Source organism: Mastigoproctus giganteus, chromosome 6 (genome assembly GCF_048544385.1).
Source record: "Mastigoproctus giganteus isolate SK-2022 chromosome 6, ASM4854438v1, whole genome shotgun sequence".
Lineage (NCBI taxonomy): Eukaryota > Metazoa > Arthropoda > Arachnida > Uropygi > Thelyphonidae > Mastigoproctus > Mastigoproctus giganteus.
In genome coordinates, this window is record NC_143580.1 from 153,414,881 (window position 1) to 153,434,299 (window position 19,419).

The 19,419-nt window shown below is 37.3% G+C and overlaps 1 protein-coding gene across 1 annotated transcript in view; it reads left to right on the plus strand.

The window, feature by feature from the left end:
* Positions 1 to 19,419, plus strand: part of Sym (symplekin scaffold protein) — a 662,620-nt gene that overhangs the window by 313,505 nt on the left and 329,696 nt on the right. The window contains exon 16 of the mRNA XM_090376545.1: positions 10,130 to 10,247. Within this exon, the coding sequence (XP_090232671.1) occupies positions 10,130 to 10,247 (118 nt within the window). The remainder of the gene's footprint in view (positions 1 to 10,129; positions 10,248 to 19,419) is intronic.

The window sequence follows — 19,419 nt, forward strand, 5'->3', positions numbered from 1 at the left end:
CAAAATACCTGCAAATACTGTTTTGTAATATGTTTCATTTTTCACTCGAAATTTAAAATACAAAATTAATACTTTTTGTACTGAAATATCAGTACTTTCGTCTACAAATAATGTGTGGAAAGTAGATTCTTTTATTTTGTTCAGGATATTTTTTGAGAATAGAATTTATAAATTCAATAAATTCAAATGAATAATTTTTGCTTCTCCAATTTTCAGGTATATCTATAAATTTTTCCATTTGTTCATGAATGTCTTGTACAGAGTTCATTGATGCATTAATTTTTATGGCTAATATCACATCATTAATTAAAACCTTAACCATAGAAAATTTGATTTCAATCCTTCACTTCTTTCCTTTTTTATGTTACGTACTTCTACAGTTTCCATCAAAATACTTAAAATTCCACCTTTTTTTCAGATTAACTAACTTGGTAACTGTCTATATGTATCTTCTGACTTAGATGCCATTTTAAATAATCTAGTTTCCATTCTTCCCATTTTCTTCCTGTACTAAATTCTCCTGCAACTTTTGCTTCTGCACGAAAAGTAGACAAGACGACACCATTTTCTTCATTGTATTGAAAAATATCTCCTAGTTTTAGGCTTTGTGTTTTTTTGTTCGATGATGGAATTTCAGCATCAGTTTGTTTTAAAATCCAATCCTTTTTAAATGTTTTGCTAGTTTTTTATTTACAGTATTTACGGCTTCAGTTTTTCTTTTGGACATTTTATCTGAAAAATTTTAAAATTAAAGAATTTTATTAATTCTCTGTATTTTGTAAATGAAGTTATTATAAAATATTAGGAAAAATCACACATTTTTAATGCATTATTAAAATAGTTTATAAAAATTTAAAAAAGTGTAATTTTTCATATTTTAAGTTGTACTAAAATATTAAGTAATACTAACCATTTTTGGTTATACATAAAAAAAAATCTGGATCGGTAGATCCGCCAACATTCCGCCTACATATTTTTACGTATTAATTAGTAAAAATTAATATGTAAAAAACTTGACTTCGACGAAAATTTTCACGATCACAATACATTCCTTATACACCTACCCCCACACATACTGTGTGTGGTTGAGTGGATGGAATGTAAAAATGCTGACCTTCCCTATTATTTGGTATTTATATAATTTTTATAACAATAAACTCACCTTAAAAACATATGATATAAACTACAACTGCTACAGTCCTTTATATATTCGTAATGTAATAATTTTTTTCATATAAATAAAAATCGACACATAATAACTTTTCACTATGCACTATGCATTTGTAAATAAAAGATGTGAGAACATTTTATGCAATAGCGAATCTTATGGCATGAGCTATCCCCCTTCCTATACCCATTCTTCCACTAATACTCCTGTCGCCATCTAGTATGTCTGCTGTGTGCGCAAGAAGTAAAAGCACCTGTGCAACTTCATAGAAATCAGTACGTGGTGGAGCACGCATGCAGCTTAGAGGGAACCATGATCGCAACACCACCACCAGGTCACACAGAAGGTCTTTTGAATTGCATGATACGTTTGTATCCTTGAACATCAACATTTTCATCGTTTTAAAGCCTTGTTTCATTTAATGCCAAGACATTTGATTCCGTGATTAGTCGCAAAGCCTTCGCTATGAAGTTTCAAACTCTGTGTATTCAACAATGCCATTCTGACTTGACGAACAACTTGATCCCAAAATTGTAATGCAGTTGTAGAGAGTGTTTCCAAACAATTGTTATTCAAACGTTTCAATTCAGTTCGAAGATCTTGCATCATAGGTGCGTTACAACCGCCAGCATGGTAGAATGTAAAGTCGTCTTAATGATGTACAGGCCATCGATGCTTCTAACTCTCGACAATGCACCTCTCGACAATGCACCGTATACCAGTTGCTGTTCAAGACTCGTATCGTAATTGAATGCGATTTCTTTGAAAGTTCCACCCTGAGATTTATGAACCGTCATAACACAAGCTTCAACCAAAGAAAATTTGATTCTTTTGCATTTAAGCATTTTGGTTTTGAAAGATACTGTGGCGGGACGTCTCATAATCGGAGTCCAGCCAGATTTTAATATGCCACAATGCATATTAAAATATGCATTAATATGTGCGGGTGAGACTTGAGACGACTCTTAGTTCCAACATTCTTGCTTCCAAAATGTAACCACAATCTTTTGATTTCTATTTCTTCCATCTCAACGTGCTGTAAAGTTCCGATCGCTCCATTGACCAAACCATCTTCAACATCGATGTTTGTAGTGATCATGTAAGGTTTTCCAGTCGATAAATGGCAATATGCATGGCAAACTTCCGGTCTCTGCTATGCTCATTTGATGGAGTTTTGTTCGCGTGCTAGTGAACTGTTCATGACTCTTGTAACCGGTGAAGTGATCATTGACTGTATAATCGATGGTGGTGTTTCCTTCCAACGCTTGAGCATTATATTGAACATCGTTGTTACGATGAAACAAATGAACAGCATTGGTGCTTGTTCCATGACAAAGTCTCATGTTCTAAATCGACTTTTGATTAACTTCTTTTCTTCAACGTCTAACGTTGAAGAAAATTTTTCAATTTTGGTTAATATGCTGGAGAATACAACATCAATCACCAGTGTAAAGAAACTGAGACTGCCACAAAATTGCACCACAGACGCGATTCTTATGAGACTTGAATATTTGCCTTGCATTCACTGGCGGCGACTAATGTGAATTTCCCCCAAAATATATCTAAACCAACAAACTCTTGATCGAATTCTCCAGTGATCTCTTGCAGTCTGGCTTTGATTGTGTGCAAAATGGCAGCTCCGATCATGCTAACTTCATCGATGAATACTGTTTGGATGTTTTGAAACACGTTATGATAGAGGTTTTACCATTGATTGCTACGGTCGCCTTCCCAGTTGACGCGCAGGTGACGAATGCATTGTTAAGTGAGTTGTGCACCTGACTTAAGTGATTTTAAGTTTCCATCATAATTTTCAAGGTAAACGTCTTGCCACAGCCTGCTGGACCAGTAAAGAATATTTGAAGTGGTGTTGTGTTAACTCGATCTGTTATTCAATGTATAACTTCAAGAATCAACTCGCATTGTTCTCTATTTGTCATTGGAACAAACTTGCAGTAATTGTCACTGGTCATGACATTATCTCGCCGACGTACCACAGGGGATAGCGAGTTTGCAGAAATAATTTCAATATCATCATTGTTCTCTTGAAGTCTGTTACTAACATCCTCTGCCATTCGACTTTGAACATATTCCTCGCATTTCGCTCGAGCATCCTCTTTATCATCCATTTTGATGCAGAGTTTTCTACAATACTCTGTTTTGTCAATATCGATGTCTGACTTGTACTTTTTGTGGCAATTTATAAAGTACTCTTCATTTTCATCGTATTTCTGAAGAAACTTGTTTGAATCTAAGATATTAACCATTTCATTTTCGAAAGGCCAGTAAAGTAAAACCATCTCATGTTTATACTCTGTGCCAATTCAGACATTTCATAGTGGCGATACCTTATGACTCATATCTGTTTTCTAGGTTTACATTGTCCCTTCACAATATTGTATTTCGCTGCAAAATCAGCCAAGCAAAGCTGACCAAGCCCTCCATCTTTTGGTCTTTTCTCATATTTTTGTATAATATTTTCATTCCATATGTCAGTAGAATCATCATCGAGATTTCCTTCAGCGTTTGTTTCTTGCTCTTCTTATTTTTCTGATGCTCGTGAGGCCAGGTAGTTGGAATGTACACAACTTCTCTACTAGCCTCAGACATTGGATGGCATTAGCATTAGTAGAGGCATTTGATGCAAGAAAGCAAGCTTATGCAGCATCAGCCAAAAAAAAAAACATAAATAATAAATAAATAAATAAATAAAAAATAACCACTTCCACTTCACCTTTCTGTTCATTTGAAATACCTGTCCAGCTGAGCCTTAAACTTATTTAGGCTATCAACTTCCACGACAAGGGATGGAAGTCTGTTCCACCAACCAACCACCCGCTGGCTGAAGGCAAATTTCCTCACGTCTATCCTACATCCATCTTTCCTCAGTTTGAATTTATGCTCTCTCAGGTGATTATTCTGAGCAAGAGGAAGAATCCTATCAGCATTGAGCATGCTCAAACCATTCAAGGCTTTATACACCTCTATCAGATCACCTCGCTGGTGCCTAGACTCCAGACACTGTAATTTGCAAAACTTAAGCCTTTCTTCGTAAGAGTACCCCTTTGTTCCATTCACTAATCTTGTTGCCCTTCTCTGTACTCGTTCCAGCATCTCTACATCCTTCTTGAAATGAGGCCTCCAGACCTGTATACAGTACTCTAGGTGTGGCCTGACCATTGCCTTATACAAGGGAATAATCACCTCCTTATCCCTGCTAGAAAAATTCCTATATATCATCGACAATACACCATGAGCTACTCTTGCAGCCTGTCTGCACTGCTCAGAAAACTTCATATCTGTGCCTGCACAACCACCCCCAGGTCCCTTTCATTCTCTACCACTGTCAGTGTAGTATCACAGAGTTGATAGTTGCTCTGGGGTTGCTGTTTCCCATATGTAGTACTTTACATTTGTCAATGTTAAACTTCATTTGCCACCTCTCAGCCCATCTGCTCAACCTTTCCAGATCCTGTTGCAGTAGCATAGTGTCAGTAGTGCTCTTGACAACCCTGCCAACCTTCGTATTGTCTGCAAACTTGGACATTAAGCTTGATATACCATCATCAATATCATTTATAAATACAGAAAACAATAATGGACCCAATACTGAACCCTGAGGGACTCCACTAATAATATTAGTCCACGATGAGCAGTGCCCATTGATTACCACTCTCTGTCTTCTCCCTCTCAACCACCCCTTTATCCATAGCAGCAATTTGCCTCCAATGCCACACTGCTCCAATTTGTGCAGCAGTCTTCCATGTGCAATAGTATCATAAGCCTTTCTAAGATCCAAGTATATAATATCAAAGTTATTCCTTGCATCTAGTTCTTTTGTGACTGTATCATACTATCCAATCAAATTGGTCAGGCAAGACTTCCCCTTAACAAAACTATGCTGTGTCTGTGCTATAACTGAAGTCTTGTCTAGATGATCCTGCAGTGCTTCTTTAACCAGTGCTTCCATTAATTTTCTGTGAACAGAAGTTAATACCAAGCAAAGCAAATACCAACTGCCTCTTGCAAGCTCATTTCAACATTTTAATGCTAAAGCGTTTTAACAAGTCGGTGTAGCCCTGATCTGGATACCATTCTTGCAATTTGATCAACTCTCGATGCAAATGGCTTATGCCTCTGTTGGTTTTGTTAACATATTCTACAACGTATGATGCGCATGAATGTTCCTCGAGTATGAACTTTAAATCCTTGTTCAAATTTAATATACCAGCTATCCAAGGATTGAAGGTATTCATTCAAAGTTGTGTTATATTTCTTTTCATTAGAACCGTAGGTCTCGTCAATCCTGATCGAATAACATCCAAGTAAGTTTTCATATCCAACTTGTGCCCTTCTAGAAACTGCTCAAGTGTTTCGTAATGTTTCTCTTCAAGATCTTTCTTATATTGTTGAAAACGCCATTTGAAACTTGAACATAGATTGTCTTGTGTGTTCATTGGTATTAAAACTCGAGTTTGATCCATGGGCCAGTATGGAATATTGAATCTGCATCGATCATCATTCTCCTTGAAACAAGTAAATGTATGCTTCTGTACTAGATTTGAGTAAGACGGTGGAAGATCCAAAGCATCGATGCTGCACAATTCATCTATTATTTCTGTAGTCCTTGACATATCTTGCGAAACCAATTCTTTAGGATCGTTTTGTAGCCATAGCAAAATGTGAGCATGCAGACTGCCACGATGCTGGAATTCTATACGCTTGGAGAAATTGATTACTTTGAATTTTCCAAAAGGATTGTACTTTTTTGATTGCAGTATATGCATTATAACATCAACTAGCTTATTGAAGTATATTACACATGTGACTGGATCCTTGTGGATTAGCTTTGTAAGCTGCAATGCTGTCAATTCTTTCATTGTATTGTCAACTTCTGTATCTTTGCTACTGTTTAGTCTGTGAATTGTTTTCAAGAGATGTGGCCAGCAGACCTCCGTCGCACTCAATGTCAGAAACATAGTTGGTTTACCAAGTTGTCTGATCATAGCAAAGACATCTTTCTTGCGTTGAGACCAGTAGTGTACAGAATTTGGAATGGATTTGAGAAGTGACAAGTTAAGTTCGATGCATTCTTCAACCTCATTCTCATCTGAGAATGAGGTTTGGATCCATCCACCTCGAGGCTACAATTACAAAAAAAATAAATAAATAAAAAAAAATATAATAATAAATAAATAAAATAAAATTCAATGGATTTAGGAAATCCTACTTGGTATCATGTGATAATGTTATGTAGTATACATAAATTGTATATTGTAATTATTCACTAGACATTTTGTTTATGTAATATTAATTTTAACATAATTGTAATTTGATTTATTCTTTTTCTTTCTGTCCTTAAAAAAAAGCCTATATATATATATATATATATATATATATATATATATATATATATATATATATATATATATATATATATATATATATATATATCGTCTGAGAATGGGTTCCGGCATGGTTCCTGAATCATGACTATACATTAAGGAAATTTCCTTAATTTATAGTCATTTAATTAATAGCTAAATAAACTATCTTAATATTCACATAGTAAAAGTGTGATCATTATAGAAATCTAGGTTCTATCTGAATTTTTTTTCCAGAAATATGGAATTTAAAATGCATTGCTTTCAGTCATGGAAACAAATAATGATAAATTGTCCCATATGGGCAATTTCCCAACATTCCTTGAATCATTGAAATTACTCCTTCAGATGTTTTTACCATAACAAGCAGGAGATTCAATTGCTCCTTATTACAGCTCTTGACATTGTTATTTTAGTTTTCAAATTTGATTTTATGGACAAGAGAATCCACCATGCAAAGATTCACCTTAATTGGGGAAGTAAGTTTCTAGCTTTAACTTCTTTACTTTCATGAATTGAACCAAACAGGATTTGAAGTTTTGTTAAAATATAAGAAGCACAGTTTTGGCTGAGTTAGGGTAGATTATTATTAGATTTCAGTAAGTAGCACTAAACTCCATGTGAATTAACAATTCACATGGAGTTTAGTGCTCATTGTTGTTACTGGTTATCCAATGGTTTGTTCTTGGTTGTGCTGTTAAAAGAACGTTAGTTACAATGTGTGTGTGGGTGTGTGTTGTTCTTTTAAGAGACTATGTTTGTGAAGGATTATGTTACTTTGAATTTGTTGAGTAGTGTGACTACACTGTGGTAGTTGGTTCACTTTGGTTTGCTTGTGTACTACAGCTAACTCGGTCCTCCTTGGGGAAAAAATAAAATAATAAAAAAGTAATAAATGAAGCTAAGTGCTTTATAATACAATGTACTGTATTGCATTTTTGTGATGTATAATTTATCCACTGCAGCATGTGACATGAGTTAATTAATTATGAATAATTTTGAGGAAAGTCTGGGAATACCATTTGGACAGAGCAGGAATGCAGCTAAGTTTATTTTTATTTTATTATTATTATTTTTTTTTTGTGTAATTCTAATCTTGGGGTAATAAAGTAGGTAAATTCCATCATTACTTTCAATTTAATATACAGTTTTAAGTATATTAGCATTCTAATCCTGAAAGAGACTTTTTACTGTGTGAATATTGATAAAAAAGTATTTAAGCTCACCAATCTTTTGGATTATCTGTTTTTGTGCCATTCCCACTGAGCAGAGGTCTTATATAATTTGCTCTGTTCCTCTTTGTATTTACTTATGAATCTGCTCTCCCCAACTTCTTGTTACAAATCAGCTTATAATTATTATGAATCTGAGCTGGCTGTCACTCTATATTTGTTCCATGCTTTCCTTTTTTCCCCCCTTCACTTGTAATGCATGCTAAATCTTTTTTTTTTTTTTTTTTAAATCTGGATACCAAGATGGATATCTTGATATGAAGAACCTCAGTGAGATGAATGTGCTTGCCGCTTCGATGATGAAGTCTGAAAAGTGTCCTGTAGTTCAGCTGTGTATTTTATCTTATATAATTCATATTTCAGTAATAGACTCAATATGAATTGATTGAGCTGATTACAGAAATTTCATTTGTTTTCATCCATTTTAGGATTCTGGGTACTCACTGCTAATGGTTCCTGTACTATCATATTTATGATATTTTTAGGTCATTGGTGATCAGATCAAGGTATTTCTGCCCCTTATACTCTCTCTCTCTCTCTCTCTCTCTCTCTCTCTCTCTCAGGCAGAAATAGAAATACCCTTAAACAGACATATTGAAATGCTAGACATGTTGATACAAATAACAGTTGAATGTACTTCACAGGTTGATTTCCAGTCCACGGTTTTCATCCCTGGACTAGAACTTTCAAAGCACTGAAATCTTGTCAAATTAAGCTGCTTATAGCGACTCATATCATACCTATTCCTCTCACGGTCTGTAGCAAAATTCTCACATTCTACATTTATGTACATTATCTCACAGCATGCAGACTCTGTGCTCTCCTGAAATAGTTTTTAATCAGGGTACAGTTTTATCACAATTAGGCAGCTTTTTATCAGAAGCATAATGCACATCTGTTCCTCCCTGTCTTTCCTATTTAGATTGTACATTCCAAAATGAAACTCATCCGTATATCAGAGTGTTACTAAATATTGGTTAAACCAGTTATATTAGCTTTTACAGACCTGAACAGTAGCCCATATTCATGTATTCTATTGACAGCACTTCTACCATTATTATATAAACTTTTAAAATTTTGTATTTTCTTGTTATTCATTTTTCTGATGCATTTTGTACTCAAGAAAAATACTGAGACAAATATTGTATGGGCCAGTTATGCAGTTTGTGAGAAAATTTTCCATCATTCTAAAAATTATTGAGGTTGTGACTTTATATAAAAGAATACCTAATCACAGTTCGAAATTTTATTTCCTTTTAAAGATACAGAAATGAATAATGTCAGCATAGAACTCTAATGTTCAATGAATTTATATAAATGCAGAATTACACCAGCACCTTCAGCAGTCATGTGGGAAAAAATGGCTGCAGTAGCTTTTAAATAAATTCGGTCCTCCTTTTAGATTTATATTGATCACTTTGGAAGATAAATTTAGTTCCTGCTTTTGGATTTATACCAATTTCCTTTTTTCTCTATTACTGTATTCTTTAGCCATTTCTCTTTAAATTTATAAAGTCACTCACTTATTTCATAGAAATTCTTAGCATTCCAGGCATTTTTTTATTATTTTATAATGTCCCGTTTTTATATTGTGTAAATTTACCAGTTTGCTCAGGAAAGCACAATGAAGATATTTTTTCTGTGGAAGCATTGCCTACTTACAGAATACTAAATTTACACTTAAAGGCAGTCTACATGCCATCTGTGTAATTAGGACCATGATGTCTTAATAGTTTAAATCTGAGTTAAGAACGCTTATTTATTGTAGGAATAATATGCTCTTATTTTCTTATTGTCTCAATTCTGTTAAAAGGAAAAAAAAGAAAAGAAAAGAAAATCCACTACATACATTTATTTCAACAGTATTGGACAAATAAGTTGACCATAATAAAAAGGTGTTTTTAGTTATTAAAGAGTAGAAATAAATCTCAATAAATAACTTTTTTTTTTTTTTTGAATGAACTCCATAACAGAACAATAGCTATTCTACTCACCCATTTTAAAGGTGTTAGTTTTATTTCATCGCAAAGAATGGAATGAGATTTTTTTTTTTTTTTTTTACTGTTAATTAGTTGGTCTTAGTCAGAGATGTAAATTATTTTTTCTGTATTTATCCTGAATTTTTTTTCTATATTTATTTGGAAACAAAATATGTGCAGTTTCTTCCAGCAATTTTAAGTATCTTGTTTGTAGTTGCGAACTGCAGAATAAAATTAAAAAAATCTGTGTTATGTAGTTCTTGCAATGAATAATTGTCATTCCTTTTCATTTTATAAGATTGTTTCTACTGCTTGAATTATATCCTCTGTATGTAAATACTTTTAATATTATCTTTTATATCAAAGGGGAAAAGCGCACGAAGAATGAAGCATTTAAATTTAGCAGAGATCACAAAACCACTTATTGGAGAGCAGTCAAACAAATTGATGGCTGATGCTGTTTTGAGGATTCTGAATGCTGAAAGTAAATATGATTTTTTTTTTTTTTTTTTTAAGTATTCAGAAGAACTTTTTTTTCTTGTGTGTTTTTTTTTGCATTATCTCAACCTGTAGGTAGAATACAGCAAATATTTCTAAACTGACAACAAAGTAACTTCCTTACAGATATAGGTTTTTTTCCTGTATATTTTCTTCTTTATACCCTTTGCCTACTTTTTTTTACTGTGAAAGATTTTGTATAGCAGTTAAAAACATTTGTTATTTTCTGTATGCATTTTTACTATTTAAATAGCATGTAGTATTGGATATTAATTCTTATATATCAGTAGGCAGCTTATGGAGTATTCATTTAATCAGGTTCATGCAATTTCTGGTCAGGGGTGTAATCTTCAATAATAATATTAATAAGGAAGAGTGTCCACAGCAAACACACCAAAATCGGACAATAGGAAAATACTTGGACATGCAGAAGCAGAACCTCCTCACACTTAGCAAGAGACTATGCCAATACAAAAAGAGCTCCCAGAGGAAAATAAACAACCAAATCTTCAATGAAAACCAAAGCGCCTTCCACAGGAGTCTTGGGAAAGATGAAAGCAGCCCACCCCAGCAGATGATTGAGGAGTTTTGGGGCAGTGAAGGAATAGATAACACCCACAACTACTGGTACAAGAAGCTCACTTGCACCACCTAACAGAGCAATTCACCCGAATGATAGGCACCCAGAGACAATCCCAAAGTTTCTCACTCAAAGAATCACATATCTGAAGGCTAAAGACCAAGATACAAGAAACTCAGCGAAATACAGGCCAATCACCTGTCTCCCATTGATGCACAAGATCCTGACCAGCTGCATAACCAGGAAGATATCAAACTGCTTGGAGAGCCAGAACATAATGGCCAAACAGCAGAAAGGATGCAAGCGGATGAGCAAAGGATGTGAGGAACAGTTAACCCTAGATGCTGCAGTTATAGAGCAAGCCTACAAGAAGCAGTGCAACCTGTACACATGCCTAAATTTTTCTAAATTTAGGCATGTGTACAGGAACAATTAACCCTAGCTGCTGCAGTTATAGAGCAAGCCTACAAGAAGCAGTGCAACCTGTACACATGCCTAAATTGATTACCACAAGGCCTTCAAGTCCATGCCTCCTAGCTGGCTAATAGAGATGCTAAAGATCTATAAAGTCAATCCACCAGTGACAAACTTCCTACAAGCAGCTGTGGTGAAATGGAGTACCACCATCAAGGTCAAGAATATCACAGCCAGACTGATCCCTGTCAGGAGAGGAGTCTTTAAGGGAGATGAAACCACTGAGCCCACTGTGGTTCTGTGTAGCACAACCCACTATCCACCATGCTCAACAACAGCAAGTATGGATATAAAGAAGGAAGGAAAAACCTGTACACCCTCTTCCACCTGATGTATATGGATGACTTCAAGCTCTACACGACAACTGAGAAGTAACTGCTCCAGATCACCAAAGAATTCAGCAATGATATCAGGATAGAATTTGATCTAGACAAGTGCAAGACCCACAGATTGTATCAGGGGAAATTAGTCAGCCGAAGCTACCAGCTGAAAGAGATTGAAGCCATGCCACAGGGAGAGACCTTACAAATACCTCTGACCAAAAAATACCATCAAATGACTCAGAAGCCTGCTCAAAGCATAGCTGAATGGAGGGAACACAGTTAAAGCCATAAACACCTATTCAGTCCCAGTACTAACATACTCCTTCGGGATGTTAGGACTAACACCAAGCGAGAGGACATCATGAGAGAGAGAGAGAGAGAGAGAGAGAGAGAGAGAGAGAGAGAGAGAGAGAGAGAGAGAGAGAGAGAGACAGACAAGGACAATCAATGATGACCAAGAGCTGCCAGAACCACCCGAAGTTAGCCGTGCTCGGAAGCCTCCTTTCCGAGCTGTCTGACTGCTCGGAAAGGAAGCGGAAGTGTGCTGTAGAGCTCATCGAGCAAAAGAAGATAGCAATAGCTATCTTCTTCTTCTGCTCGATGAAGAAGAAGATAGCAATAGCTAACTGGAAGGATTACTTCCAGAAAAACACAGCAACACTCTACCAGGCCATAAGCAAGATAGACAAGTGGCATACCCTGATCCACCTAAGCGAGGAGCCCTCTCCTGCCCAGATGGCACAAATGAAGCTAGAAAGGTGGACAAAAAGACACTCCATGGAAGACACTACAATGACCTCCACCAAGATCACATAGATAAAATGGCTTCCGGTGCATACTAACGAGTGGGATGCTCTTCCCTGAGACTGAAGGATTCATGCTTGTCATTCAAGAAACTATAGAAAATACATCGGCAAGGAGCCCTGAGTGTAAGATGACACATATAGACGATGCCACCTGGCCTCAGAATTGATCCAACACATCACTGCAGGACTCGAGGTGATCACCGAGACTGAGTACACTAATAGACACGACCAGGTAGCCAGCATAATACATCAGAAACTAGTGAGGAAATACCAGTTAATTAAAGAAAGTACGAATCCCAGGCAGTACTAGAGACCCCAACCCACAATCTCTATTGGGAACGCGGCATAATAATAGACAAGATAATCCTACACAACAGACTGGACATAACCTTCGTCGGCAAGGAGGAAAAGGATACCTATCTGATTGATATAGTGTTGCCCAGCGCTGGCAATATCCAGAAAACCCATAAAGGAAAGATCAGGAAGTACATGAACCTAAGCCAGGAGATCAAAGAGATGTGGCATATGCAACAAGTAATGGCGATCCCAATCGTCATTCAACCAAAGGTAAGGTGCCAAAGACCTTACAGAACAGCCTAAGGCGTCTTCCTAGCCAGGTGGGAAGGAGCAGTAGTGCGTAGCATATGCTTCTTGATTAGACCGGGGTTCGAGCCCGTCACCACCAAATACGGAGGATGCGGAAAGGTCAGGGAATAACCACCGCATATCCCTGGAGCAATATGGCCTTAGTTGCTAATGCTCCTAAAAACCAAATAACAAACAAACAAACATTAGACAACAGCCTAGCAGAAATGGGCCTCCCAGAGAGAGCACCTACAAGGAACTCCAGAAAGTCGTAATCCTGAACACCTGTAGGATAGTGAGAGAGTTCCTCAGTGAACAGTAACACCAGGCATACCAACCACCCTGTGTACTTGGCAGCAGTACCTGTCAAGTGGTAACCCCAGGGAGAAATAATATATTAATAACAATAAATACTTAAGAGGGGATTGTAAAAAAGGGCTCTTATGCAAAATTTTATTATGTGCCTATAAGGTATTCTCCAAAGTTATAATCAAAGTTCCGGAGATTAATTATGAATTTGGTAAAGCCATTTTCAGTTTAAAAGGTTACAGAAAGCATTCCATGCCCAATCATGGAATATTTGAACATTTTATGAACACACAAAATTTTGGCATGCTATGAACATAAAATTTGATGTGTTCATAGTTCTGTAATACTTGGGCATATAATGTTTTCTGTAACATTTTCAATTTAAAATGTCATTATCAAATTCATAATTTTCAAATTCATTCTTAATGGCAGTTTTCTGAAATTGGATAAATGTAAAAGGATATCACAGGAATTCAGCAATGCTCTATTGCTGAATTCCTGATGAGTACAGTGGTCTGACAGTTTTTAAATTCTTTACAGTGGGACCAACTGATGATGTTACCAACAACAAATTCAAAATGCAAAGCTTTCAAGGAATTAATCGTGACAGCTGCTATTCTTTTCATACTGATTAAGAAATACTGTTCAAGGTTTAGGCCTAAATGGATGGATGTCAGATGAACTAATGAGACTCTTGGCATAGAAGAAAAATGCATGGGATGCATATCAATTATCAGGTGACACAGAAGCCTATGGTAGATATAAGCTAGTTTGTAATCAAGTCACAAAAGAGGTTAGGCAAGGGAAGGCAGATTAGAAATCTTTGGCAAAGGATGCTAAGAAAAACAGCATGGACATCATTACTTATATAAACACTAGAAGGAAGGGGATGAATCGGATTGGTCCACTTGACGTCAGTGGTTCAACTGTTGATGATCCTGTTCAGATAGCTGACAAACTGAATTCGTATTTTGCATCTACATTCACACATGAGGAATTCTTTAGAGAAGTGGAGGACAGAAGCGTATTAAACTGTAACAGGGAGCTTAATGATTTTTGTAATAACTGAGAGCAAAGTGGAGGAGAAAAAGTTAAACACAAGAAAGGCACCCAGGGTGGATGGGATCTATCCATTTATATTAAAGGAGGCGGCAAAGGAAGTAAGCAAACCCTTAGCCATAACCATGAGAGCATCCTTGGCTCGGAGGAAGTCTCCATGGACTGGAGATTGTGCAAATATATCTCCAATTCACTGAGGAGGATCAAAGGGTGACACAAACTTGCAGACCTATTAGTTTAACTTCTGTTCCGCAGAAAATAATGGAGTCACTGGTTAAAGAAGCATTGCAGGATCATCTAGACAAGACTGCAGTAATAATTCAGACACAGCATGGGTTTGTTAAGGAAAAGTGTTGTCTGATAAATTTGATTGGATACTATGGTTTGGTTACAAAGGAACTGGATGCAAAAAATGATTTTGATATCATATACTTGGATTTTAGAAAAGCTTTTGATACTGTTGTGTTTGGAAAACTACTGTACAAATGCAAATTGTTACAATGGATAAAAGGGTGGTTGAGTGGGAGCAGACAGAGAGTGGCAATCAATGGATGCTGGGCCCCAGGTGGCAAGCGATTTTGTGATCAAGTGTCTTTTGTCAGTGAACTAGAGCTCTCTCTTGAATAAATAAATTCGTCTTCTTTATTTAGCATTACACTAACAAATGATTAAATAATCTCTAGTAAAGAAATCACTTTACTTGATCGGGAGGAGAAGTAACCTTCTTTCTTTTTTCCTTTTTATTTGCATATTATGACTAATCCACTACCGCTTGGTCACAAAGGTGGCACTACTCCTGCCTCCATGTGCCTGGGCCGGTAACCTGTAGGGGAAAAGGTCTCCTCTCCAGGGCGAAATGGAGCAAGCAGTTTAGAAAACCCAGAAAACCACTAGGTACACAGAAGAAACCCTAACACAACAAGATGATTCTGGTTCTGTCCCATCAAAAATGTCAAAAGACTGACATAGGCAGAATTCGAACTCCAACTTTTCTAATTGTACATTCCACTGCAGAACAACTGATTGGAAAACTATCTCCATTTCTAGTGCAGAAATGCCTAGAAAGCACAGTAGCAGTAGCACTGTCTACTCCCAAGACAGTGCGTCGTTTAAGATCAGATGACCTACTGGTTGAAGTTGCCACTGCTCAACAGTCCGAGCAGCTACAGAAACTAAACATTTTCGGCAGAATGTCTGTTACCCTTTCACCGCACGTGTCCTTGAACACATCAAGAGGTGTCCTCACCGAATGGGACCTCATGAACGTGTCAGATGAAGAACTTAAACAAGAATTGCGTGATGAAGGTGTGATCAATGTAAAGCGGATTCTAACAAAGAAGGATGATGTATTATAATTCCTACTCAGGAAATAATCCTCACATTTGATAACCTGAAAGCACCAACAATGATAAAAGCAGGTTATCTTAACTGCGTGTCAAACCCTACATCCCAAATCCATTACACTGCTATAAGTGCCAGAAGTTTAGGCACTCACAGACAGTCTGCAAAGGAGCAGCTGCCTGTGCCAAATCTGGCTCCACTGCACACACTAGTTCAGACTGCACAGCCGCAACACCAAACTGTCCCAGCTGTAAAGAAGCTCATTCGGCATATTCAAAGGAGTGTCCCCTTTGGAAACATGAAAAAAGCATACAAGACTGTACACAATGTAACCAACCTACAGAGAGGCTAAAAAACCTTTACCAGTTCCGAATACCAACAAGCCAACTTATGCCCAAATAATCAAAAAGCACACATCAACTGCTACCCAAAAGGAGGTAACTATACCACCAAGCAAATCACTAGCTGAATGGACAAAGTCAATATTTTCCCCAGTACCAACACATCAAACAAAAAAAGCAAACAAAGCAAAGCTATAAATACTCCAACCACAGTACAGCCAGATGCCATTCAACAGCAGATTACTACAGTATCTACCAATCCTAACTCAAACCAAACAGATTACATGGATTCAGAAGATAATTCACTGAGGAGGAGATTGATACAGGAAACCTCAATCCCCAAAAAAGGGGAAAGGTAAACTTGAGCAATGCAAACCTTCTGTACCTTGAAAACAAATCGAGGGCTCTTGTAAACCCAAATAATGCTTACTTTCTTACAATGGAACTGTAGAGGCTATCGTAGTAATTTGTCTGACATCCAAGATCTCCTTTAAATCAATATGATCTATTGCTTTCTGTTTACAAGAAACCAATCTAACACTAAATATAATTGTTTCCCTTTGGAAATACATAATACATCAGCAAGATCATGTTGCACACAATCTGCAAAATCTAGCACATAAGAGGGGTAGCGTTGATTATCAACTCCCAGATACCCTCAAAACCAATCCCATTAAAAACAAACATTGAGGCAGTTGCTGCACGAGTCAACATTAACTTCGATTTAACCATAGTCTCATTATACTTGCCACCTAACCAAAATATAAGCTATGCCGACTGAGAAGAACTAGTGATACAGCTCCCCAAACCATACTGTATCCTCGGAGACCTCAACAGTCACCATCATCTATGGGGGAAACTATTACCTGGATAAGCCTGGACAAACCATCGGAAAATTACTTGATCAACACAATCTGATAACTCTCAATAAAGGAGTACACACTTATCGCACCTTCCTATAGGGTCTACCTCAGCTATCGATGTCTCTTTATTCTCAGCAGCCATATACCCTCTATTTGGATGGACCATTCACAGCAACCCACTGGGCAGTGATCACTACCCTGTGATATGCTGCATTGAAACAATTGTTTCCCACCTTTCCTACCGAATTGCGAAATGGAACCATTCGAAAGCCGAATGGGCCATGTACAAGCAGCTAGCTACGCTACATAAAAAACAGGTCCAACAACCACCTATAAACCTGGCAGTAGAATATATATCCAACCAAATACTGCAGGCAATGGACAAAGCAATTCCAAAACGATCCATCAAAATATCGGCCCGCTGTAAAGTGTGGTGGAATGAAGAATGTAGTACTGCTAAAAAAGAGAAGAATAGAGCATGGAACATTTTCAGAAGGTTCCCAACAACAGAAAACCTCATCTGCTTTAAACAGGCAAGGGCAAAACGAATTAGGCAGACCAGTAAAAGGTAAGAATGGAGGCATTTCGCTTCCACAATTACAAAAACCACAAAAACCAAAACAATATGGGCCAAAATACAGCGTATGTATGCAAAACACCCACGTTTCAACTGTCCTCATGCTCACTGTCAATGGCTCTGATATTACAAAACCGGAAGAGATTGCAAACACTCTAGGTAGATCGTTCATGGAAATCTCAGCTGTGACATCATACTTGCCACATTTCCAAGCACACAAGCTGAAAAACACTCGATCAATTTTGAATCAGCATCCAGTACTTCATACAATCTCCCCTTCACAATGTCAGAGTTGCACCATGCTCTAGCTTCCACTAAACTCAGTGCAGCAGGGCCAGATGGAATATATTACATCATGATAGCAAAACTTAATGAACCGTCCCTCAAGACACTGTTACTGCTCTACAACAGAATATTCAAAGAAAACACTTTCCCCAAAAATTGGCAGCATGCCTACGTTTTGGCATTTCCGAAACCAGAAAAAGACCCAAAAATCTGCAAAACTATTGACCAATTGCCCTCACCAGCTGTACATGCAAAGTCATGGAGAAAATGGTCAATGCCTGGCTATCCTGGTTTCTAGCTCGAAATGACTTTATAAATCCAGTGCAATGTGGCTTCCTTGAAGGTAAATCCACTCTCGACTTTTTGATTAAGACAGAAATGAACATCCGTGACACCTTCATATGGAAAGAACACCTTGTCATGGTCCTCGATGACATTGAAAAAGCCTTTGACACTGTTTGGAGTTATGGTATAATGCGAAATCTATATGATCTGGGATTATACGGATACCTACCACAGTTTATCAGAAATTTCCTACACCACCGCTCATTTCAAGTCAGAGTTCACAATCAATTATCCTCAAAATTTATCCAGGAAGGAGTACCACAAGGGTCAGTACTAAGTGCCATTCTCTTTAATATAATAATGAATTCAATAACACATAAACTACCACAAACAATATCTACTACCCTGTATGCTGATGACTTCAGTATCGCTTGCCATTTGCCTAACATGCGAATGATAGAAAGACAGTTGTAATGTGCCATTAAGAAAATAGCCAAATGGTCCCAAAACAATGGCTTTCATCTCTCACACCAAAAAACGTTTGGAATACACTTCTGTAAGAAGTGCAACCTACATCCACATCCAGAACTTCGACTAGCAAATCAAGTCATACCAATTGTCTCCAGTATTCGCTTTCTTGGTGTGATATTTGACCAAAAACTCACCTTCCTTGAACATATAAAATCGCTCCGGATTTCCTGTCTTAAAAAGCTTAACATCTTAAGAGTTCTATCTGGCACTACATGGGGAGCTGACCGTTACACACTAATACATCTGTACCATGCATTAATACGGTCAACGTCTGGACTACGGTTCTGTAGTCTATAGCTCTGCTAGACCAAGCGCCTTACGTTGGCTTGATCCTGTACATCACAGTGCTCTTTGTCTTGCACCGGGGCCATACCGCACATCACCAGTTTAGAGCCTATACGCCGAAGTGCATGAAACACTCTTGCAGCTATGCAGACAAATGCTTTTATTAAATTACGCAGGAAAACTCAAAGGGCATCCAAATCACCCCACCTGGAATGGACTTTTCTCTCCTAAATGGGAAAACTTTTATAGAGCTTGCCCATCTATAAACCCATCAACCGGTATATGTCTTTGCGCACTACAGACTGACTGGCAAATTGACCTTAGTAAGATACAACCTATTGCCTCTCATACAATCCCACCATGGATGTATCATATACCGCTGTGCGACCTTTCATTCACAGCCTGAGGAAAACACACCATGTCCCAACATACCACAAATACATGCCACACATAGAACTCAGCACAGCCAGTACACACCAATCTACACTGATGGGTCTAAAACTGACAATCACTT